Genomic DNA, 26,443 nt, shown 5'->3' on the forward strand with positions numbered 1-26,443 from the left:
CGAAAAGGTGCATAGCTTTAAGTATCTAGGAGTCACACTAGACAGCTCGGCGAATGATAAATCAATGCAAGAAACCCTCATCGACAAAGTTAAGAACCTATCGAACCAGGGAAAGGCAATTGACCTCAAATTCGGTCGTTACTCCATAATTCCAGTAAGGGACTTCTATAAAAAGAAGGTCATCCCTACTGTAACTTACGGTACAGATGCTATGCCTAATCTACCGGCAGACCTGTGGCCCAAATTGGAGGCGCTATTCTGGAGGAAAATACTGGGTCTCCCGAAATCGACACCGATAGCGCCGCTCAGGAGAGAACTTGGCTTGCTATCCTTGAGTACCTCGGTGGCGTTGAACAGCGTCCTACTATACAGGAAATGCATCACGCCAGGGAGCCCATACGTTTATCGCCTGATAAATCAGGAATTGGAAATGAAATCATGTAACTCATTGCTGAGATGGGAATCCACCATGCTGGCCCTCCTACATTCAGCCGACAGTTGTAAGGAAGAGTTGATAACCAACCCAGTCAAAACCTGCAAAAAAATCAAAGAGTGGGACTGGATTCAAACTATAGAATCAGCTAATAAATACAAACTTACCAGCCATCTTCCACCGTTCTTCAAAAAACAGGACACACTGCAAACATACCTTAAACGGTTTCCGAGTAGAGCAGCCCGGCTCTACTTTTTGAGAATCCGTTTAAATCTCCTGGAGACAAATGAGATCTTGGCAATAAGAGGCAGATCAAACACAAGTCAATGCCGTTACTGTAAATCCCCAACAGAAAAAGAAACGATTCGTCACCTCCTGTTGAATTGCCCTAAGACTCGAGAAATTCGGGGTATCTATTTGAAGAACTGCATCTCCGATTTTACAGCAACCGACGAGGAGACCTGTTGGAACAAGTTGATTGCAGGCGACAAACAGGGCTGGGCCTTGGCTACTGTAAACATCATGCAATACATCATTAACTCTAAATGTTCCGTAGAAGCCTAGCCTTTAACTGCCCGCCTGTAGATCGCGCAAACATAGACTTGTCACAAGCCAGAGCTCCCTCCATGTAGGTTTTCACCGGCTCGCCAAGACATCAGACGAATTATTAACAACTGCTCGCCTCGTCCCTCCTTGAGACCTGAGACCTTCCGGAAATCAGATACTAAACATTGGAAACATTGGAGGGGAATTTCAGCTATTTATTCTTCGTTTTGTAAAAAAATCCGAAGGGATTAAACACAAAAAAAAAAAAAAATTGTTTTATTGTTTATTTATACAGCACTTGTACACAGGTGAAGTGCTTCAAAGCGCTTGAAGGTTAGAAGGGAACAAGGGAATACAGTAATCATTCTTAGGCCTTAAAGGTTCTGAATGATCAACACAGAAAAACTAGAATACTAGTCCTGATGACATGTCTCCTAGTGCAAGTGCATGAAGTGTTAAGTTGTGACCAATCTTGGGAGGGGGTGGTGGGTGAGAGACAGTGGGGGGAGCAGGACAGACATCTAACTGGTCCTAGTACATTTAGGTAATGCATACATACAGACAGAGGTGCAAGGGGAGTGCAGAGGAACAAAATGAGTCTGGTCCAGCAGAGCCCTGGGTTAAGTGCAGAGAGGTTGCCCGGCTCATGGAGCGTAAACTGAAAGTGCAGTAATGCTGAACAAAGTGCAGTGGACAGGAGGCAAATGCATAAAGACTGGTGGAGGGGCTGGGACCTGTAGGCTCTGGAGGTGAACCAGACAACCAGTCAGTCTTTTTTTCTAACTACGCAGAGGCCATCGAAAAGAGGTCGGCCCTGCAGGCCCAATCCTCCTGCACAATCCTGAGGGAGCAAAATCCTCCTTCTCAACCTTCATGCCTGTCTCCCAAGTTGCACTGGTTGCAATTGCACCAAGAATGAAAGTATCATTCTTGGATCTCTTCCACCTTCTCTAAGACATTCCGGACCACCCTTGCAACTCCTCTCATGACTCGGTGCAACGCCACACTGTCCGTCGGGGAGATTCCCAATGCATCCAAGAAAGCACTGGCTCTCACTTGAACACCGCACTTCAAAAGCTCATCTTCTGCAACACTCTACGCTCTCTCCGACACTTCCCAATGTATGCATGAGGGAATTGTTAGACCGTCTATTCCAGCTTCATGCAGATGACACTGAGATCCAACATCACAGGCAAACACCATGCCACCAAAGACTATCCCGCCCAAATTCAGAACTGGTTGACCTGCAGTTCACTGTGCCTCAATGTCCAGGTCTCACTGCCAGCTTGCCATTTCCCTGTCTGACAAACGTGGGCACCCCACTGTCTCCTGCCCTGTAAGCCAAGAGCGTAGGGGCCATTTTCAAGCTTCACATAAATGCTGTCTCCAAAAGCACGCACTTCGAACTCTACAAACTGACAATAATTCAGATGCTTTTGGAATGTCATCACACAGGAGAGGTGGCCCATTCACTCGTCATTTCAAGATTGGATTACTGTAGCGCTCTGTTTTGGCAACCCTATATATGCCATGAGGCATCTGCCAGGAATCACATGAGGGCTGCCTGGGGTGATTCTGGATCTGAGGAGCAGAAAAGGCCGCATCAAGGCAGGTCTGAATATCCCCCACTGGTGCCATTGGTTGCAGGTGGTGCAAAGAATAACCTTGTAAATCCCGTGCAAGATCCACAAACGTATTTGATATATCGGCACTATTAAAAATGAACCAATACACACACTCTGCAAAGGAACCCGAGACCCATTGACACTTGACTCCTTTGCATTCCTACACTCAAGTGCACTCGGAATGGGGTATATGATTTGGTGTATCAGGTGCAAATGAATGGAACACCTCACCCATGCCTTCAAGGATTTACATCAACTTCTGCTCCTTCAGGAAAAACCTCAAGAATATCCTGTGGTGGAAGGCGTTCCAGGAGGTAATGTGGCCAGAGCCCACTTGGTTAACCTATTGGTAGACCTGGCCCTCCCGTGGACAACCTCCCCTGCAACTCGGAAACAGCTATGGTCGAAAACCCTCCATCCTCCCATAAATCTTGAAGTCCATGACCAACTAGAGCCTGCCCACAATCAAGCGCCACAGGCTCACCAGGATCGCTGAGTATCTTGGCCACTTAATGGAATCCCAAGCAAACGGCACACGGAGACCTGGCTCCAGGGTTTCTATGCCACCTGCACACACTGGTTTGACCGGATGGCGATGCTCAGCCTGTCCAGCTCTGAAGATCTCTGCCTGCCACCATGCTGCGTATCTGGAGAATGGATGAGCCAGTCGACCTGCATGGAGAAGGCAATTTAGCCATAAATGGCGACCACCATACCAATCAGCACTTTTGTGGGCAACACCTTAGCACCTGGAATACCCTTTAGCACATCTTCCCTGACCGCTACTCACAATCCATCCTCCGCCATCCGTCGTCATGTCGCAGTAGACTTGGACCCTCTGATTCGTGTCCCCGTTGATGGTGATGCTGTACACGCCACTCATTGTGTCCCCGTTCAGCAGGTGCTGGGCGCAGTCTTGAGGTTGCGCAAAGACCCGGCCTCCTGCACAATGGGAAAGCGCAGAGAAAACATAGCAATCAGTGTGGGACTGTGCGAGAGGATCCTCTGCTATTCAATACACAAGCCTCTGAATGACAGAGTAGGCTCTGATACACGAGGAATATGTGAATGCACGAGAGAAGGTTCTCACGGTTACATAAAGATGTGTTGACAACTGTGCACAGTAGGCGGTGCACTCATTGAAGGGTCTAATTCATTTGCAAAACTGTACAATAACTGTTACTGGCGTCGTGCCTCCATGGTTTTCAATGTATGTGTCAATGTGTAGCGTGAGGTTGTACAAGCATCATTTAAGAGGTTCCATGTCATTTCATCGCAGGATGTTTTTTTGTGGGTTTTTTTTGCCACTGATTTTTTTACGTAAAAACTCATTGGAATTCTTTTTTAGGGGGGTTACCCCCCAAACCCGCATACCTTTTAATTTTGTTTATATTCACGTACACCCACACCCAATTTATAATTTATTTTAACCTCCACAAAAGAATGTGTCGAGTTTTTTCAGCAAAAAAATTGCTGTAAAAAACAGCGAAAAAACAACCCGCAATGAAAGGACGTCGTACCATTTACGAAAGCATGCACAGATGAGGGTCTTGGACTTTCACCCTTAGTCTAAATCCTCCTTTGCTAGTTGCCCACAGCAAAGTTCCAAGCAGCAAGAGATTGCCTCAAGGAGGCAACAAAACACATGCCCAAATACAGCATAGTACTGTGAACGGGTTTGGAATAAGGGATCTTGTCCAGAAGGATATGGAAAATAAGATTAAACCGGCATTGGAAAAGCAAATAGCTATGGTGGTTACTGTTAGGGAGAATTCTCTGTTTAGGCTGAATTTCCTAACCTAGTGAGTCCCCCAGCAGCTTTGCTGGATTTTTGGGGTTTATTTTTTCACCTGCCAGGAGTGAGACTCTTTTACCCTCACTCCTGGACATGACTTGAGAGTGTTTTCTGTGACTTGCTGTGTGCTTATGGGCTAGGGGGTAATTTTCCCCATAGGCCATCATTGGTTTTTGGAACGTGTGTTACACCGCACCCTCAGTGCAGTAACACAGGGGTGTCTTAGAGACCCCCAATCATAGACTCCACACCCTGGGACTGACTACTGTCTCCCTGGGTCAGTAAAGTTACCATTGACTTTACTAGTCTTAACTTAGGAACTTAACCAGTACAAACCATCTTACTGTGGAAGTACTGGTAGGGGCAATTAGATTGCCCCTGGGTCTGTTGTCGAGGGGGTACTGTCCCGTCCCCCCTCGCCGAGTTCTGGCTGGTGGCAGTGGATACCACGGAAATATTCCACCGGAATATTTCCCAATGGGATTTCCCATTGTCTTTAATGCACCACTTTTTGGTGCAATGTTAAGATACCGCCGGTTTATTTATTTAATATAAATTCACCGGTTGGGATTCTTGCCAGAACTCGCCGCCAAAATGGCGTCTAGGTTCACTTCAGTAACCCTGAACCCGAGTCGAGCCTTTGTTCCACTTTTGGCGGGCTTCTGCACAGAAGCCCTCCAAAGTGGTGCCATTCTGTCTGGGTACCACAGGGGGTGTGGGAGGGGGTTTCGGCACCCTGGACTGAGTTGCCTTGCCAACTCATGTCGCACTCTAGTGTGATTGGCCCAAGTGGTGAGCCACCCCGCTCACCACTTAGCATGTTTGAGTGACAGCTAGGCTGCATGAATGGGGGTTTGCTGCATAAAAGCAGGGTTTTTGGGACTGGTTCTTCAGAAGTCGCCACAGGACCTAAGAAGCTGAAGAGGGAGAAGCCGAGCCGACCTGCCAAGACGACACCACCGGTGGAGCCCTGCGGAACCGTCTCGCCACTTTCCCGTCGACAGAGGAGATCTCCCGCCGGAGAGTCTTCTTCCCTTAACTGGTGGGGACAACCAGTTGCTGCCTTCTTTTCGCCGTCCCGAAGCATCTCGTGGCCGCCTTGCCTGTGCCAAGCACCCCGGCAACCGGGATACCACTTTTTACCTCAACCGCGAAAGAGGGGTAAAACCCTTTGTGTGCGGAAAACTCCACGGCTGGCCTCATCCCTGGTAGTGCAACGACCTTCAGCTGTCCTCCACGTCGAGATCACCTCTTCCTCTGGACGACGCCGCGACTTGCACCCACTACCAGGAACGACTACCACCGCTGGAGGATCCTTTCCACTTTTAAAGGTACTGTGTTCCGACCGGCCTCCCTTGCCACCGATTGTACGGGGTAGATTTAGTCCTCGGCTCTCGAACCTGGGTAGGCCTGGGACACCCTAACTAAACTTTTCGGAAACGTAGTAAAACCTTTTCTACTCACCTGCAAAGACTTGTGACATTGTGTGATCTTGGGCATATTTTCGCCTGGCTCCCTCTAAAGTGGGCCCCGAACTAATTTTCCTTGTTCCACAATTAACTGCCTTTTCTAACCTTATGTGAAAAGTGTTTTACCTTACTGCTCTCGTATTTCTGCCTTTTCCCTCCCTTTTTTTTAACTTGTTGGAGTACCATCTAACGTTAAGCACTCACCTCTGGTTGAAAATAAGTGGTGTTAACTTAGAATTGTCCAACAAATGATTAGGGATGTACATATGAGTAATAGTAACTGTGTTTTGACTTCCTTACCTTTTTCTGTGCTAGTGTAATTTATGAGTGTGTCTTTAATAAATAAGTTTATACTTTTACACCTAGCTCTGGTCAGTGTTTGCTTGTACTACTGGGCCTCTGTACCTATTGTGTATCCTCTGTATACTGTCTAACTCTTCTTGAGGGAAGTCTGACTGCTCAGCCACAGCTACCACAGTGAATCTGTGTGGTGCAGACTGCTACCAAGTGGGTTTACTGCCAACACCTGTAGTCTTAAATCTTTTGCAGTGGTCCCAGAGGGAACTGCACAGGTTTCTGCCTAACACTGGTGTACAGCGGTGGGATTTGTATTGAGTATACACTTTAGAGTACTTTTGAGATACCTTAGTGCAACTAACCACAAAGCTTAAGCACAAGAAAGAAAAAGTCATTTTTAACCTGTCTACTATGGAAAGTTATAGTCAAGAGTCCCTTGCTACAAAAACTGCTGATTGTCTAAGACTTCTCTGTAAGCATAAGAATCTCATGACTAAAGGAAAGAAAATGGAGCTAATAGAAAGGTTGTTAGAAAACCAAAGTCTGGATGATGGTTCAGAGGAACTTATCACTCCAGCAAATGTAGAGAACAGCAATGAAATTGATATTGAACAAAGTATTAATGATCTTGGGTCAGAACCAGAAGAGGAGGATGAAACTGTTGTAGATGTTCCCTCTAGGCCTCTGTCTGCTCTACCAGCTGTACCTATTGGACCTTTGCCAGGTCCCACATTTAACCCTCAATACTTTGAACTAGAGAAAATGAAACTAGAATTAGAGCATAGAAGGATTAATGCTCAAACAGAACACAAACAACAAGAACTAAGGCTAAGGGAAATGGAGCTCAAGCATGAGTTAGAAATGAAGAAATTGTCTGTTGAGAATGCTTCTCTCTCTGGCTCCTCTAGAAGTTCCAGTCCTAAAAGACCCCGGATGCCTAAGGAATTGATTGGTATGTATGAGCCTAAATTGGATGTGTTGGATTGGTTGTCTCAGTTTGAATATAATCATGGGCTCCAGAATATCACAGGAAATGCTTTACTTACCTGGTTGTTCTCTGGGCTTCCCCCTGTTGCAACTGAAGTGGTAATGGAGTTGGGGGAGGAGGATAGGAAAGAGTATGAAAGTGTGAAACTAGCTTTAATAGCTAGGTTTGGGAAGACCCCTTCCCAGTATCTTAAGAGGTTTAGAAGCCTCAAAAAGCATGATGGTACCCCTTGGGCTACCTGGGTGTGTGAAGGGTTGAAAAACTTAGAGGGATGGATTAAGGGTTACAAAGTGAACACTTATGAAGGAATGAGAAATCTTGTAATGTTGGAGTCAATTTATGATGCCTGCTCTCCTGAGCTCAGACAGCACTTGGCTGATTCACAGGAATTAGATCCTAGGAAACTAGCTAAGGCTGCTGACTTGTGGGTTGCCAACAGGGCTACTCACAAGGATTCTGGGGTAACTCAGAAGAAGGATGAGGGAAGACAGCCTAAGAAAGACTCCAAAGAGAATTCTAATAATTCTAATTCCAAAGAGGGCCCCAAACCAAACCATAAGGGTAAGCCACCGGGAAAACCACAGCAGAGTAGTATACCTTCTGGTGCAAAACCAGAAGGAGGTCAGAACAAGCCTCCATTTCAAAGGACCTTTGGGGCCTGTTATGTTTGTAAGGCTACTGACCATGTGAAAGGAGATCCCAGATGTAAGGGTAAACCTTCAGGGGTCCAGCTTGTCTCCTTAGCCTTCGCTCCAGAGGAGGAAGTCACTATGGCAAGTGGAAACTTTCTACTACTGGCTGATGAACCCACTGGAGTCTCAGCCAGTGTTTCTTTAGTCTCTCTGGGGTTGTGGGAACAACAGAATTTAGATGTGTATAATTCTATCCCAGATAATACTAAAGAGTATTATAAGGACAGTGTCCACGTGAATGGTCAGGAGACTCCTGCCATCAGGGACACTGGGGCCAGCATAACTGTGGTGGATGAATCATTTTTCAAGGCAGAGGATGTTGCTAAGGCACCCAAATGCCTCACCAAGTTAGCTGGAGGGCCTTTGCAGATGTGTCCCCAGTTACCAGTTCTCATCCAGTGTAATGATATGGCTGTGAAGATACCTGTCAGTATACAATGTGAGGTGCCAGGAAGGGTTCTGTTGGGAAATGACCTGAAAGCTCTTGGAGTTGTGTCACATACCCCCAGACCTCCTAGTAAAAGGTTACAGGAGCTCACCAAACCTGCAAGAGAGAAAACCCTGCGAGGTTTATCTCAGGAGATGATGACAGAAATCACTCCTCTCCCACTGGAGCAACTTACTGCAGTAACTACCAGATCAGGAGCAAAGGGGCAACCCAAGACTCCTAGAAAAAAACCTACAGCAAGCACTCCAGTGCTTCCAACAAGGACTTCCCCGAGGTTGTCCAAAGTTACACCTGTAACTCCACCTCCAGCTGAGGCTGGGAGGGAGGTACAACCCTGTGTGGTTGAACTAGACTCTGAAGAAGAGCTAGTAGGAGGCCCAGAACTTATTGGAGACCTGGACCCGGCTGACCATCCTGAGCTGCAGTCGTTACTGGCAGAAGGTGGACCCAGCAGGACAGCTTTCCGTAAGGGACAAAGAGAATGTCCAACTCTGGAGGGTCTCCGCCAGCAGGCAGCTTCTCAGGCTGATGGGCAAGAGCCTGGGAAGTATAGGTTACACTGGGAAGATGGCCTCTTCTACAGTGAACCAACTGAATCTGAACCTGGAGCCTACCAACGCCTGGTAGTGCCCCAAGAGAACAGACAACAGTTCTTGCAACTAGCCCACGAGATTCCTTTGGCTGGTCACTTGAGTTTCAAGAAGACCAAGGAAAGGCTCTCCCTCTACTTTTATTGGCCAAAGATGGGGGCTGAAGTAGATAGATATTGCAGGAGCTGCCATACCTGCCAGACCTCTGGTAAGGTTGGTTCCAAGAATGTGGCACCTTTAGTGCCCCTCCCAGTTGTGGGAGTCCCATTTGAGAGGGTAGGGATTGACATTGTTGGTCCCCTTGATCCCCCAACCTCCTCAGGCAACAGGTTTATCCTTGTTGTAGTAGACCATGCTACTAGGTACCCTGAGGCAATTCCTATGAGGACTGTTACAGCTCAGGCTGTGGCTAAGGCCCTCCTTGGTATCTTTACCAGGGTTGGGTTTCCTAAGGAGGTGATCTCTGACAGGGGGTCAAACTTTATGTCCAACTACATGAAAGCCATGTGGAAAACCTGCGGAGTCACCTACAAGTTCTCAACCGCCTACCACCCTCAGACAAACGGGTTGGTAGAAAGATTTAACAGAACCATGAAGAGCATGATAGGTGCTTTAGAGGAACCCCTTAAGAAGAAGTGGGGCCTTCTACTGTCATGCCTTCTCTTTGCTTATAGAGAAGTCCCTCAGGAGGGAGTAGGTTATTCTCCCTTTGAACTTCTCTATGGCCATCCAGTCAGAGGCCCCTTGGCCCTGATTAAGGAGGGGTTGGAGAGTGCTCCTTCCCCCAAGCCAGTCAGAGTGACTGACTATGTGATAGGTCTCCGCAGGAGAATGTCACACATGATGGCAGAAGCAAGTGACAACTTGAAAGCTGGCCAAGCTCTGATCAAACATTGGCATGATCAGAAGGCTAACATGGTTGAGTTTACTCAAGACCAGCTAGTTTTAGTTATGCTTCCAACAAGGCAGAGGGCCTTGCAAGACAAATGGATGGGACCCTTCAAGGTTGTGGGAAAACTTGGAGAGGTCAACTATCTGGTGGATCTGGGCAAACCCAGGGAAGCTCCCCGAGTCTTCCACACCAACCGCCTCAAAGCCTATGTCTCTAGACCAGAAGTAGGAGCATTGCTTCTAGCTTCATCAGAAGAGGAGGAGGAGAGTGAAGCTCTACCTGACCTCCTGAGAGGCTTACCTTTGGACGAAAAGGTTGAAGGAGTTAATCTCTCTTCAGATCTGACCCCTGAGCAACAGGAGGAGTGCAAAGCTATGTTAAATCAGTTTGCCTCCCTGTTCTCACTTTCACCAGGCTTGACCCCTTGGGGACAGCATGAGATACTCACTGGTGACTGTCTGCCAGTCAGAAGCAGGGGGTATAGAATGTCAGAACATGTCAGAACCCACATCAAAGGTGAGGTCAAGAAGATGCTTGATCTCGGGGTAATAGAGCCCTCTACTAGTCCATGGTCTAGCCCAGTGGTGTTAGTACCAAAGGCAGGATCCAGAGAGTTGAGATTCTGTGTGGACTATAGAGCTCTTAATGCAGTCACCAAGACTGATGCCCACCCTTTGCCAAGGACAGATGAGTTGGTGGATAAACTTGGTGCAGCCAAGTACCTCAGCACACTGGACCTTACGTCAGGCTATTGGCAAATAGCCCTGACAGACCATGCCAAGGAGAAAACTGCATTTTCTACCCCAGTTGGCCTATACCAATTCAAGGTTATGCCTTTTGGACTGAAAAATGCACCTGCAACATTCCAAAGGATGGTGAACCAAGTTCTAGCTGGGATGGAGGACTTCTGCATGGCATACTTGGATGACATTGCAGTCTTCAGCCACTCCTGGGAGGAACATGTGACCCACTTAGGACATGTTTTGCAGGCTCTTGAGCAGGCCAATCTGACCATAAAGGCAAGCAAATGCCAAATTGGTCAGAGTAAAGTGGTCTACCTTGGACATGAGGTAGGAGGTGGAGAAATAAGGCCTTTGCTCAGCAAGATTGAAGCTGTGCAAAATTGGACAACACCTACTACTCAGACCCAGGTGAGAGCCTTCTTAGGCCTCACTGGGTACTACAGGAATTTTATTGAGAACTATGGGACCATAGCTTCTCCTCTGAATGTGATCTCCTCTCCAAAATTCCCAAAAAAGGTCAAATGGAATGAGGAATGCAATCAGGCCTTTGAAAACCTGAAAAAAGCTCTTTGCCAAGCTCCAGTACTCAGAGCTCCTGACTACCACCAAACTTTCATTGTACAAACTGATACTTCCAATGTAGGTATAGGTGCAGTTCTTAGCCAACTGGATGAGAAGGGCAGGGAACACCCCATTTGCTTCATCAGTAGAAAACTGAAGGAGCCTGAAACAAGGTGGGCAACAATCGAAAGAGAGTGCTTTGCTATTGTGTGGGCACTGAAGAAGTTTAGGCCATACTTGTATGGATCTACTTTTGTCATTCAGACTGACCACCAACCCTTGAGATGGTTAATACAAATGAAAGGGGAAAATCCAAAACTATTGAGATGGTCAATCTGCCTCCAAGGGTTTGATTTCACCATTGAGCACAGGTCAGGGTGTCACCATCAAAATGCTGATGGACTCTCTAGGATGTATGTCATCGACTAGAGGTATGAGGTTCATCCAGGAGTGGATTAAATCCTCCTGTCCCTTAGTCTGGGGGGGGCGAGTGTTAGGGAGAATTCTCTGTTTAGGCTGAATTTCCTAACCTAGTGAGTCCCCCAGCAGCTTTGCTGGATTTTTGGGGTTTATTTTTTCTCCTGCCAGGAGTGAGACTCTTTTACCCTCACTCCTGGACATGACTTGAGAGTGTTTTCTGTGACTTGCTGTGTGCTTATGGGCTAGGGGGTAATTTTCCCCATAGGCCATCATTGGTTTTTGGAACGTGTGTTACACCGCACCCTCAGTGCAGTAACACAGGGGTGTCTTAGAGACCCCCAATCATAGACTCCACACCCTGGGACTGACTACTGTCTCCCTGGGTCAGTAAAGTTACCATTGACTTTACTAGTCTTAATTTAGGAACTTAACCAGTACAAACCATCTTACTGTGGAAGTACTGGTAGGGGCAATTAGATTGCCCCTGGGTCTGTTGTCGAGGGGGTACTGTCCCGTCCCCCCTCGCCGAGTTCTGGCTGGTGGCAGTGGATACCACGGAAATATTCCACCGGAATATTTCCCAATGGGATTTCCCATTGTTTTTAATGCACCACTTTTTGGTGCAATGTTAAGATACCGCCGGTTTATTTATTTAATATAAATTCACCGGTTGGGATTCTTGCCAGAACTCGGCGCCAAAATGGCGTCTAGGTTCACTTCAGTAACCCTGAACCCGAGTCGAGCCTTTGTTCCACTTTTGGCGGGCTTCAGCACAGAAGCCCTCCAAAGTGGTGCCATTCTGTCTGGGTACCACAGGGGGTGTGGGAGGGGGTTTCGGCACCCGGGACTGAGTTGCCTTGCCAACTCAAGTCGCACTCTAGTGTGATTGGCCCAAGTGGTGAGCCACCCCGCTCACCACTTAGCATGTTTGAGTGACAGCTAGGCTGCATGAATGGGGGTTTGCTGCATAAAAGCAGGGTTTTTGGGACTGGTTCTTCAGAAGTCGCCACAGGACCTAAGAAGCCGAAGAGGGAGAAGCCGAGCCGACCTGCCAAGACGACACCACCGGTGGAGCCCTGCGGAACCGTCTCGCCACTTTCCCGTCGACAGAGGAGATCTCCCGCCGGAGAGTCTTCTTCCCTTAACTGGTGGGGACAACCAGTTGCTGCCTTCTTTTCGCCGTCCCGAAGCATCTCGTGGCCGCCTTGCCTGTGCCAAGCACCCCGGCAACCGGGATACCACTTTTTACCTCAACCGCGAAAGAGGGGTAAAACCCTTTGTGTGCGGAAAACTCCACGGCTGGCCTCATCCCTGGTAGTGCAACGACCTTCAGCTGTCCTCCACGTCGAGATCACCTCTTCCTCTGGACGACGCCGCGACTTGCACCCACTACCAGGAACGACTACCACCGCTGGAGGATCCTTTCCACTTTTAAAGGTACTGTGTTCCGACCGGCCTCCCTTGCCACCGATTGTACGGGGTAGATTTAGTCCTCGGCTCTCGAACCTGGGTAGGCCTGGGACACCCTAACTAAACTTTTCGGAAACGTAGTAAAACCTTTTCTACTCACCTGCAAAGACTTGTGACATTGTGTGATCTTGGGCATATTTTCGCCTGGCTCCCTCTAAAGTGGGCCCCGAACTAATTTTCCTTGTTCCACAATTAACTGCCTTTTCTAACCTTATGTGAAAAGTGTTTTACCTTACTGCTCTCGTATTTCTGCCTTTTCCCTCCCTTTTTTTTTAACTTGTTGGAGTACCATCTAACGTTAAGCGCTCACCTCTGGTTGAAAATAAGTGGTGTTAACTTAGAATTGTCCAACAAATGATTAGGGATGTACATATGAGTAATAGTAACTGTGTTTTGACTTCCTTACCTTTTTCTGTGCTAGTGTAATTTATGAGTGTGTCTTTAATAAATAAGTTTATACTTTTACACCTAGCTCTGGTCAGTGTTTGCTTGTACTACTGGGCCTCTGTACCTATTGTGTATCCTCTGTATACTGTCTAACTCTTCTTGAGGGAAGTCTGACTGCTCAGCCACAGCTACCACAGTGAATCTGTGTGGTGCAGACTGCTACCAAGTGGGTTTACTGCCAACACCTGTAGTCTTAAATCTTTTGCAGTGGTCCCAGAGGGAACTGCACAGGTTTCTGCCTAACAGTTACAGATGTGTATTGCATTTATTTGGAGTGAATTTGCGTTGCCCCCTAAAGAACCCAGCTTAAAGCACACCCACGCTACAGGGCTGGGTCATATCTCCAACACTTACAAGCAGACATGGTGACTCTGCACTTTGCCACCACCAATCAGTCGACAGGGAGATTTGCGCACACGTCTCTGCAGTTTACTTTTGTTTACTCATGCTTGCACCCCTCCCCCATCCCGAGACATACTGGCAGGACAAAGAAAAGAGAGGGGCATACATGCACCACAGTTCACAGAGAACCTTTCTACACTCTGACTCCGGATAAGCACATATTTGGTCAAACAGTCCCCAAACGGTTTACATGGCCGTAAACATATAGAATAGTAACAGGTACGCAATCCAATTCATGCTACAGGCATTGCCAGTTGCCATAGTGACCAAAATAATTTCCTTCTCAATATTGATTTTATTTATTTAATGTTCGCTTGTTAGGCGCTAATACAGCAAGTAAAATACTGTTGCAGCTTTTTTCAGTGGTATTGGTTTCCACTGGAATTGCACAACTACCATCTGAAACCTCGAATCACATGGACAGTTTTGTAGAACCTGGACTTTTTGGTTCAAGCTGAGTGATTTTATGTCTTTGTATGCCCCGTGAAACAGACAGCAAACACATGCCAGGAAAGTTATCAACAGCGTGAACAGCAGCTGAAGATGAAGACATTGTAATGGTTATGCAAGGTCTTCGTCAAACTACTATACTTTGCAACACACTGGGCGCATTTCAAAAAAGGAGCATGGCGACTGATTTCAATACAAAATATAAGCCGTTTTGGCATCTGGGGGGCTCAGCACTGAGATAGGGTCATTCAGCTTGATTTCGAGTGCCTCATCTTGAGTTCACCCATCATGGCATGTGGAAGAGGCTTTAAGAAGCTGACCTTCTCAAAGGCTCCATACCTGCCCTGTCCCCTTAAGAGACATGATGTGCACTCTTCTCGTTGTTGCCCATCGCAGGTAGACCCCCCCCCCCCCAGTGGATCTCACAGTTGTCTTGTCCGAAGCGCTGGGGCACAACCTGAGAACGAAGCTCCCGTCGGTGAGGAGCATGAGTCGGGGGAATCAGTGAATGTGCCCTGGGGTTCAGCGGCCCCAGAACGGGAAGTGTAACATTCAACATTTGGTGAATAAATGCCCATTTCCACAGACATGCCGCTTGTGAAGTGACGGTGGTCATGCTCCCCTCTTGCTTATTCATATAGAATATGGCAGTCAACACTCTGGCATGCTGAATGGAAGGAATAAGAACTTGAAGGGCCAATAGGATTGCTGTCTATTCCAATTTGGCTGCTCTGTTCATTGTGGACTCAGGTGTGTTGCAGTATTGCTACTCACTAAGAGGGGAGTCTGGTGTTAACTGTCGCACAGAGATCCTAGTTCTTTGAAGGAGACTCCATCACTCCCATTGGAATTCCAGGGCCACTGTGCCGGATCCTATATTATCTCGTGTGGGGCAGGGACCAGATGTGTCTGGAGTCTTGTCTATTGGTCTCAGCAAGCGGCCAGATGTGGATGGGTTTGATGCAGCAAAATGTGTACCCCAGAACTATCTGATATTGAAATGCAGGGACTACTCTTCTGTGGTAGAACACATTCTAGGTGAAGCCAAAAGACAATCTGTGATCCGAGGTCAGAAAGGTTCTTCCAAACTGGTGTTTCAAATGAAGCCTGTGAAGTTGATTCGTGTTCATGTCGGAGGAAGTGCGGACTGATAATGATGACCCGATGAGCCCAATGAGAAGAACGGGTCCAATAGTGTCTGGAAAAACTGCTGAGCTTCCTGTGGGGGAGGGTCTGCGGCCAATCATTAGTCTAGGTAACGCTACGTGTGTGTTCCACCTTGATAAAAGTGGGGCGCACACAGATCCATGTTCTTTATGAAAAACCTGGGATGGTAGATCAAACAAAACGAGGGTCCCTTTCTTGAAAGTGCTGGTAGTCCACTTAAAAGTAGAGAAAGGTCTAATGCAGCTGACATATTTGAATGTGTAACGGTCTGTGCTGTAAGTTGACCGTACAGATGCAGTCTCCCACCTGAAGGGAAAAAGGAATCTGTGCAGGCATGACCACCTTGAACTTCTCCCCAGAAGTCAAAGACTGAAACGGGACAGGTCCAGGATGCTACGGAGGCCCTCATAGGTATTCTTCCCCACTGTAAAGAACTTGGACTAATGGAATAGGCTCTGGAGGTCTTGCGTCCAGTACTTCTGTATCTCTTCTTTCAAGCTGGACAAAAGTACTTGAAGAAGAGGAAGGCCGTGGCTGCTGGCAGGTCCTGATTTCACATCACAATAGGTAGGGTCCATGCATCATATGGGTTTTTTCCAGACTTGTAGGAAAACATGAAACTCTATCAGCAGCCCACCATGGCAGTTGTGCTGTTGAATCATTGTACTTTCAATCTCTGGGCTTGCGATAAGAGGGGGCACTTGGAGAGGAATCTCTTGTGGTTCTGAGGATTTTTATCCTGCTTGTTTGCTGGAATGTCTGTCCTGGTATTCCTTGCGGTTCTGAGCATTTGATGGAAGGCATGCTTGCACATTCTCCGCCCAGACAGGCCCCCACGAGCCCCCACCAGCACCCCTGTGCTGCCCACCCTTCCAAGAGCGCCTTTCCACCGCCCTGCCGCCCACCCCTCACCCAGAAGCGGCCCGGGTCGCGCTCCTGCAGCCGCGCCGACAACAAAACAAAAAAAAGAAAACAAAATGTAGGGCGCGATGCGGCGCCAGAGCGAGGCTCAGCGTCCTGGTTGCTAAGCAACCGTGCTTAATAGCACCCAACATCCGCCGGCAGGCGGAAGAGCCGGCCACCTTCAAAGGCCATTCTAAGGCCCTGTTTGCCCCTGTTCGCCGTGCTCGGCGCGTGGCGAGTTGCCCAGGATATCCTTAAACGAACTCTGCCCCATCATGGACAAAAACCCGCTGTAAGTACCACTATGACATTCTAAGCTGCTCTATAGAGCATACATATGCGCATTCAAATGTACGCAGCTCCCTAGCGTGACTCTCGTTCCTGTAGGTCTGATTCAGGCCCCACTCCTAGCCGCTGCCCAGGAATATTAGTGAATTGCTGCATTGTGCCTGTGCCCCACACTGTTAGTGAATTGCTGCTATGTGCCTAACTCCTGTGCCCCACACTGTTAGTGAATTGCTGCTATGTGCCTAACTCCTGTGCCCCTCACTGCTAGTGAATTGCTGCATTGTGCCTGTGCCCCACACTGTTAGTGAATTGCTGCTATGTGCCTAACTCCTGTGCCCCACACTGTTAGTGAATTGCTGCTATGTGCCTAACTCCTGTGCCCCACACTGTTAGTGAATTGCAGCTATGTGCCTAACTCCTGTGCCCCACACTGCTAGTGAATTGCTGCTATGTGCCTGTGCCCCACACTGCTAGTAAACAGGGCCCAAACCTCTGTTACCTGACTTCCACACTGTGCCTTAACTAACTGCACCTACAGATGACTGCTACCCTATGCTCACCCATCATGGCCAATACCACACCCCCACCATCCGCACTCATCGCCCCTACGCCTTTCCTCCCATCTTTTTTCACCAAACCTACAGAACACAAACCCAACCAACCCTCAACGCACCCCAGAACCACAAACTCTAGAAATCAAAAATTAGGCCTCCGCTCCAGACACTCACAGCAAACCCCTCTAAGCAAAATTGAAAACAAAATATCCCCTGAACACAAGAAATTGTCCACTCCCAAGAAGGTAGCCAAAAAGCCCAATACCACTTCCACACCTCACCCAGACCTACAGTGTGCATTAATTAACGCCAGATCCCTCCCCGCCCAGGCCACCGAAATCCATGACCTTCTCACCAACCTTGACCTCGACATTCTTGCCATCACCGAAACCTGGCTACACAACGCCGCCGGCCCAGCCATCTCACTAGCCATTCCACCAGGATACTCCATCCTCAGACAGGACAGAACATCATCTACAGGTGGAGGAGTGGCACTCATAGTCAAAGACCACCTTGAATTAAGACAAACTCCCTCCAAACTAGGGGATAACATCGACTTTCTATCTGCCAAGCTCGCACTATCTCACAACACCACCATCACTCTCAATCTAGTATATCGCCCACCAGGCCCTTTACTGGACTTCCAAGACAACCTCACACACCTGCTAGGTGAAAACCTTAAAACCACTACCAAAACCATTCTCCTAGGAGACCTCAACTTGGGGCTCCACGACCAGAAAGATAAACCATCCACTAAGCTAGCACAAGCTCTCCAAGAAATGGGCTTTGTACAAAGAGTTCTCCAACCTACCCACAGTAAAGGGCGCACTCTTGACTGGGTAGTTGACCACAACTGCGGCATCGACATCAGCTCCACCACGCCCACGCCATGGTCCGACCACTTTCTCATTCACTTCTTCATCCCCCTACCTATCAACTCGGTAAAAAAACTCTCACCTGCACCCCCAGCCATGGCCAGGAGCGCCAAGAACCTCACCAAAGAAAGCATCACACCCTACCTAGCTCCTCTCACGAACAACCTCCCTGCCTCACTTGACCCAGCTGCACTGGCAGATATCTACAAAACCACCATTAGCACTGCCATTGACATCATCGCCCCCCTACAAAAGAAAAAATCCAAAAACTCCAAACACTCCAATACGTGGTTCTCAGCAGAACTAAAAGAACTACGAACTAAAAAACGCAAAGCCCTCAACGTATGGAAAAAAGCACCCAATGCCTCCTCACTATCGTCCTACAAATCACTGGCCACCCAATACAAAAAAAGCATCATAGCAGCCAAATCTGCTTCATATAATGAAAGAATCTCCAACGCCACCTCAGAATCCAAAGAGCTCTTCGCCATCTTCAAGGAACTCTCCACACCAGCCACTAAGTCACAAGAGATTGTCAAGGACCAAGCCTGGTGTAACACCATACAAACCGCCCTTCTAAAAAAAATCGAACTCCTCCAAGCCAAAATCTTAAACCATCACATAAATCTCACTCAGCAAATCTTAGTTGCATCCCCTAAGGAAACAGTGATTGAGAACAAAAAGATAAGTCACATCACACCCTTTAAATTTAGAGAAGTCTCAGAAAAAGAGGTAATCGATATCGTTAACAGAATCAAACCCTCCAACTGCAAAGGCGACGCCTGCCCCGCCAAACTAGTCAAAGACTGTGTTGAGACACTAGCACCATTCCTCAAATCCTTCATTAATGCATCCTTCAACTCTAACTCAGTCCCAACCAGCCTAAAAGAAGCTTGGGTGCGCCCCCTTCTCAAGAAACCCACTCTAGATCCAGAAAACGCCAACAACTATAGACCCATTACAACAGTTCCCTTCCTGCTCAAGATCCTCGACAAAGTCGCCTACTCACAAATACAGCACTACCTCGAAGAAAATCGCATCTTAGGCAAAAGGCAATCGGGCTTCCGCCCGGGGCATGGGACCGAATCGGCCCTTCTAGACCTTAAAATTCAACTTAATGACATCATGGACAAAGGCAAACCGGCTCTCCTCCTACTATTAGACCTATCTGCTGCCTTCGACCTGGTCAATCATGACATTCTAGGCACACAACTTAAAAATGAAGCTCACTTCTCGCCGGAAGCCGTCTCCTGGGTCAAATCCTTCCTCGAGGGTCGACTTATGAAAGTCTTTTCTGAATCTGCAAACGTTACCCCAACCACCATCCACTGTGGCGTCCCACAAGGATCCTGCACTGCACCCACCCTATACAACATCTTCACCCTCCCTCTGTTCAATGATCTCGACCATCACCACATAGCTTACACCAACTATGCTGACGACACACATGTCCTGCTCCCCCTTACTGGCTTATATGAACAAGACGCCGCAGCACTAACTAAAATATACACAGCCATTCAAACCTGGATGGCAGCCAACGGACTCTGCCTTAACGGGGACAAAACAGAGATCCTACTAGTTGGCACCAAAGAAACACTAAATAAACTCCGGCCTCTATACAAATCCTTTAACGTCGATAACTGCACCATCACAGTCTCCACTGTGGTAAAAACGCTAGGAGTATACCTCGACTCCACTCTCTCCATGACACGGCAAGTCAATGCCATAGCCTCCTCTGCTGCACTAACCACTAAGATAATCAACGCCGTTAAACCCTTCCTATCCCCTAAAAACTGCCTGAATGTAGCCAGAGCCACAGTAGGTACCAAATTGGACTACTGCAATGCCCTCTTCCTGGGCACATCTGCACAAAACATTAAAAAAATGCAAGTCACACAAAACAATGCTCTAAGAGCAGCCCTAAGAATTCCAAAAAGGGAGCACATCTCCCAAGCCAGAAAAGAAGCACACTGGCTACCTATAAAAGAACGCATACTATTTAAATCCATGGCCATCACACACAGATGCCTCTCTGCCAATGCCCCACCCTATCTCTCTGAAAGGATCACCCTTCATACCTCCACTAGACCTACCAGGTCACACCTGACCAACCAGACCTATGTACCCACTTTCAAAAAAAGCAAAGCCGGAGGGTCCAGCTTCCAACACCTAGCACCCAAAAATTGGAACGCACTCCCCACCGCCTTAAGAAGCGAAAAATCACACCATGCCTTCCGTAGACTACTCAAAACCACGCTGTTCCACTAACCCCGCCTCACCTGTATTCTCACCACTGTAATTATGGAAATAACAGCAAATGTATGAAAAAACGCGTCTATGCTAATCTGTATATCTGTATATTCACCATGTATGCCTGTAACAAGTAAGACTTCTTAGCGCCACGATGCCCCCGGGCAGATGTGCGCTCTACAAATCCAAATAAATAAATAAATAAAAAATTCTCCTTAGTAATGACGGCTGGCGATGTAATCATTAGAGAACATCGTTGACGTACCTTTGTGTGCGTCTTATTGGTGATGGCATGGAGATGTTGAGTGCCAGCAATAGGGCGTTTTAGCACCTTGTCCCAAACTTCAGAAAGGAGTTGTGTGCTTCTGGATCATGCCTGACTATGAACAGCCTGAGACATATAGCACTAGAGAAGGTGTAGCCAAAATGTCACGCTACGTATGCTATGGCCTACAACTCCCACAATCCCCTCACTACTGAGTAGGCTGACTAGGGCTGATGGAAGTTGTAGGCCAAAACATCTGATGAAAGATGGCGCAGTCTATTATGTTCTGCTAATACGTTTTTACACTATGCCAAATCACCACCACAGTAGTCTCACAGCACCATGATTTGCTGAAAACTCTAGTGTGTTGATAGAAAACTTTTTTCTCTTCTGATAAACCAGCCATCAAACGTTGCCTTATGTCAGTGGGCAGATTGGTGTCAGAATGGTGAAGGCATACCACCAGAATTCTTTTTTTGTTAACGCACCAGAAATGCTGACCGTGAATATTTCCCCAGGCTCATAAAGGCAGAGAAAAGGACTGTTGATTGGTGCCATTGGCACGCAGGAGAGAACACCTGCGTAGGTGTATCCCTGATATCCTGCGGTGTTTTTCGATTCAGTGTTGTGAAGTGCAGTGCTCCAATCTTGACCGCTAGCCAGAGAAGACGCTCAAAGCACATGGAGGAAGGAGGACAGGACCTAGGAGTATTAGAGCATGGCTGCAAGTGAGAAAACGTGAGCACCTCACCACTGTGATTCCTTTCTTTATAGATGTGTTCCCAAGGGAAGGATTTTGCCTATCAGTTGTGAGTGATAGTGTCTTGTTGCATTTTATATCCGATGAGGAGAGGGTGTTCTTAGAAGAATGTGTCATTACCTGCCATCAGGCTGACTTTCAACATCTACAACCAAAGGTGTACAGAGAGTTTCAATAAGATTGTATGTGACAGCATCCAGTAGGTGAATTGTAGGGTCATACTTTATTTATATTTTATTTATTGAGCAGTTTTAAGGTGCACTTTACATCAAAAGGTGTTTCTAGGTGCCACAAGGCAACGAGGGTTGGGGAACAGGTGAAATAAACAACAATCGGTCCTACTAAGCCATTGTGCAAGTGTGAGAGGAAGAGGTGAAGGGGGGAATGGTGGTGGGGGAGCGAACAATGCAAGGGCATAAGGTGAAAAGGGGAGGGGGCATGGCCCAGGGGCGATGCAGGTGCTCTTCGGGGGGACCGTACCAAGGGCCAGGAAGTGCAGAGGGAGGACCCGGGGGCCCAAGTACCAAGGAATGACAAGGGGGGAATAGTCGTCTAAATGCGTCGGGGGGTGCCTGACCCATCAAACAGGTCAGGGAGTGGCCCAGGAGGGCTGTGCTGGTTGACGGTGCTGATATAGACTGGTCAGGGGGGTCCTGGAGCCCTGTGTAGTTCATAAGTGGATCAGGCCACCAGTCGCAGCGGCTGGAGAAAGCAGGTTAACAAGGGAGGGGACGGGGGAGGTAGAGAAGAGGAGAGTCCTGAGAAGCTTCTGCAACCCGCTCAAGTCTGAGAGAGGTAGGGTGGCCAATCCAGCGGGAGGCACCTGCTGAAGAGAGAGATCTATGCCCCATTCTCTGCTTGGAAAAACATTTGATCTCAAGAGAGTTCGAGCTAGAGGACCGAAGGGCAGAGGCGTGGCCAGGATTGTTTAACAGGGGGGGCCAGAAGCTAATGCAGTCAGGCCCACCACAGTGGCATTAACATCTGGAAATGGCCACACAGCGCTGCTGAGTTGCCATTTATAGATTTTGGGTGGGCCTTGCCCGCTCAGGCCTTAGCCTGTCTAAGCCTCTGCCAAAGGGCTCTAGCAGGGAGGTATTTAGGGAGAATGAGTTGGATGTAGAGGGGTCCCACGCCCCAGAAGGCCTTGTGGATGATGCAGGGAGTCTTGAATTTGATCCTTGCAGCTACTAGGAGCCAGTGGAGAGATCTGAGGGCTGAAGACATGCAGTTTCTGGGCTTAAGGCCAAGGACAAGTCTCGCAGTCCTGTTACGGATTAGTTGAAGGGGCACAGAGTGGAAAGAGGTAGATTGAGGAGGAGGCATTGCAGTAGTCCAGCCTTGAAACGTTGAGTTTCTGGGGGAAAGAAAGGAAGAGGAGAATGCCTCGGAGGAGGTGAAGTTGAAAGTGGGCCTTCTTGGCAAGGTCTATGATTTGAGGGAAGAAGGAGAGAGAGGAGTCGAAGATAACACCAAGCTTATGCCTGGAAGAGGTGTTCTGTGCTATGCTGTTGACCTAACATAACACAACCCAATCATAAAAAAGATGAACAGTATAGTCATGCATCACCACCAATTCATTCCCAGGGTGATAATAACATTGTCAAAAAGCATGGGAGCCAACAATGGAGGATGAGGTGGACATCATGGGAAAAATGGTGAATACCAAGCAATTATGAAAAACAAGGTGGATTCACTGTTCACTTTTAACAGTGCATGATGAGATCAAACAATCCGAACATATTAATATTATGCATAGATACCAGACACTATGGGCCTCATTACGAGGAGGGCGGTAAGGGGTTAATGGCGCTGGTAAAGGGGCCAGAGCCGTTAACCTCGTACCGCCCTATTACGAGGTCCCCTAGCAGGACCCGCTCTGGACGTCTGGTTTTAGCAGACATCCTTTGCGGGTCCCGCGAAGGGACAAGCATGCTAACAACGGGTCCGTCATTAACAGGCCCGTTGTTAGCATGCTCCCCATTCCCATTTGAGCCCTATGTGGGCTCAAATGGGAATGGGGAGGGTCCAGGTTCCCTGAATGGGGAAATACCGGGCCCTCCAAAGTCGTAATGGCCCGGTATTTCCCCATTCAGGGATCACAGACCCACACCCGAGTTTGGAGGCTATCTCCAAACTCGTAATGAGGCCCTATGATTCAATTCCTACATTTTTTTCCAATTTCTCATAATGGAGGAAGAATTACTAGGACAAAATACGTTTCAAAAACTACCAAAAACCGACACATGTTTGGTGATAGGGTCACGGTTCTATGTAACCAATCATGCACATTGATGCTCTAATTGCATATCAGCCCTACTGCAAGTATATCGCTCCCTCGTCTTGATCGGGGTTCCCGTAAGATTAATAAAATTATCTAACAGAAGAGTGTAGCCAAATGGACTCGAGTTCTCTACAAGAAATTAAAATACAACTTGTAATTGATAAACTGGCAATAAAGACAGGAAATCTCCAACAACCTTTGATATGCACTGTGTCCCACCTCTCAATATCAAGGGCAATGACCTGTCATGTCTGGGACATTGTATTTACAGTAGTCATCCCCGGAGGGGGACCCCATTCAGAAGGTACGAGTATGTGGATTGATAGAGACAGAAAGTCTGTTCTCGCTGCAGCTTCAAGGGAGACATGCCGCTTAAATCAGGAATGACAGAGAGCTCTGTGAACTAGAGAGACCCTTTGATCCACAACAGACAGGAAGATGTTTGGACTTAGTATTACATGTTTTCAACCCTTTTACCTTTTCTGTTGCAAAGCATTCTGGTTATGACCTCATGCATACAGGAGATTGTTGGTGGGGACCCAGGATTGGTTCACTAAGGTAGGCCTGGCCTACACCAATCACTGTGGCCCATTTGGCTTTAAAAGAGGGTTGAGTCCCTCTTTTGGGCAGATAATCCAAAGACTTTGCAGAGAGTAAAGAGAAGAACTAGGCATTGGACCTTGGCTGAAGGTACAGTTTGCCTTAGAGCTCTTGTCAGTGAAGGAAGGTCAGGATTTCCAAAGTGGGAAGCAAGATCCCTCCCTTAAACATCTCCGAGGGAACAGAGGGGGATAGTGAATCCAGAGGACCCTCCAGAAGCTCCAGAACCAGTGCCCATCCAGCACACAGCGTGCCCTCCTAGGCTCTGCAGAAAGCTTCCTAGGTGGGAAGTGCCAGAGAGGCTCTGAACCAAACCAAGAACAAGGCCATTGCCTGCAACACTCTCCTTAGCTTTAGGAAATCCAACTTAAAGGGTGGGTTGAGCCCAGTTAAGAGGTTAAGAGGAGTGCAACGACAAGCATCAACCAGCGTCCCCCTCAAAGGACATTTTTGAGCCAGTTGAGCCCCTTGAGATGCAACCAGCTGCACCGCTGACTGTTGTCATGCCGCAGTCGCTAACATTGTCTGAGACGCCTCGACCAGTGCTTCAGACCAGCCAACAAGCACTGAGAAAAAAATTCCTAACCACGAGCCACACTGTGGCCAGCCTGCTTCTAACCATCAAGCCTTGCTCGCTGAACTGCCTGCCGTCTGATACCCGCAGCTGTCTCCCATCTTGAACTCTCTCGTAGGAGCTGAAAAAGGGCCCTGAAACCGACTCCACCCTGTTGAGCAGCAAGAACTTCTACAAGCACAAGGTACATTGTGGTTCTGGCCCCCTGGTCCTTCTCTGAAGGCAATTAATGACATTTTACAACCCGTTGCTCCCTTTTTGCTGAAACCAAGTATCCTTGAACAATTGCGATTAATTATTTTACCAGCTACCCTCTTGTCAGTATCCAGACTGCACCCCTTTTCCTTCTTTGAAACAGTCTGTCCTCTGCATTCCTTTACAGGGAGGGTTGTATTTTGAAGTGTGCTAGAACTGTCTGTTGAATAATAATAAAGTATACAGTTGTAGACAATCTTGACTGAACAGTCCCTTTTATCATTGGGTAATAATTGTATTTTCGCTGTGTTGCAACTAACCAACGATCCACAACCTCCCGTTCCATCTATTTTACTAAAATTGGACAATTGAACAAGGAGGTTTATGATTTGCTTGTGTTTCCAGTTAGTACGGATCATTCTGGTGTACTAGAAATGTAAGATCGATTGATGGTTTAGAAATCTATATTCTTCCCTGGACCACAGATGCCCTGGGAAGTTGATTCATCACACATGGCTACACTGACATTTTGGTGCAGCCAGCCCAGCTATTTCTTTCTGTGGCATTACATGTGTTTACTGAGCATATATGATGAAGGAAGCATACTGATACGTGCATGTCTAGACTGGCTTACAGTGGACCCAGTTTGGACATGTTTTCTTATTGTGGCAGTAATGCCAAAATGAGCATGTTCTTTCATGCAGTACTGGTATATGCTGGCAAAGCCACCTTGCACATGTTTTCTTATAGTATCATTTTATAATTTCTGACATTATGCACAAAACAAACATGAGTATGTTCTTATATGGGGATACTGGCGTATATTGGAGCAGACACAATGCAAATGTATGGGCACAGCGAGCGTGAACTTATTTTTTATATTGGCATACGTTGTGGGGAAAGGCATGGCAATGCATTGGGAAATGTCCTGTGCACTGTTGGTGACTTGGCTATTGGATTTTGTCATGAGTTACCCAACAAAACCAATTGCAATCTGTCTGACTTTTTATCCGATTTTTCACAGAAAGTGTGCTGTATAATGTACTATTTTAACCCATTATTCTAAAAATGTTTTCGGTGGGAGCATTTTTGCCATTTTACCAAAACATCATGCTACCACAGCGATAGTTCAAAAAGATAATGTAACCAGAAAGTTGGTACAATACAAACGTGGCAGAGTACAAGAACAGCACTCCTCCCCTTCCACCCAAGATAACCCCAGGAAGTACTTCTACAGAGGGCAACGGCTTCCGGTCTCCACAGCCCCGTATTCCTCACTTGTAGTGAACACAGTGGCGGTGATGCTGCTCCTCCGCGCTCCGTCAACTGACAGCAGCCTGACGGTGTATTCACTGCTCTCCAGGAGACCCTCCAGGCGGATCCAGGTGTCTTCCGCATCCACTATCAGCTCCTGTGCAGGGACCAGGTGGAGTAATGAAAAAGGGAGGAATACAGAACTC

The 26,443-nt window shown here is 47.6% G+C and overlaps 1 protein-coding gene across 4 annotated transcripts in view; it reads right to left on the bottom strand.

The window, feature by feature from the left end:
* TNR (tenascin R) overlaps positions 1-26,443 on the bottom strand; it is a 2,098,594-nt gene that overhangs the window by 46,670 nt on the left and 2,025,481 nt on the right. For all 4 annotated transcript variants that reach the window (XM_069641143.1, XM_069641142.1, XM_069641141.1 and 1 more), the window contains 2 exons: positions 26,262-26,394; positions 3,395-3,546 (listed from right to left, as the gene is read on the bottom strand). In XM_069641143.1, coding sequence (XP_069497244.1) covers positions 3,395-3,546; positions 26,262-26,394 — 285 coding nt within the window. The remainder of the gene's footprint in view (positions 1-3,394; positions 3,547-26,261; positions 26,395-26,443) is intronic.

The sequence above is a fragment of the Ambystoma mexicanum genome, chromosome 1q, assembly GCF_040938575.1.
Source record: "Ambystoma mexicanum isolate Mex_15411 chromosome 1q, UKY_AmexF1_1, whole genome shotgun sequence".
In the NCBI taxonomy this organism is placed as follows: domain Eukaryota; kingdom Metazoa; phylum Chordata; class Amphibia; order Caudata; family Ambystomatidae; genus Ambystoma; species Ambystoma mexicanum.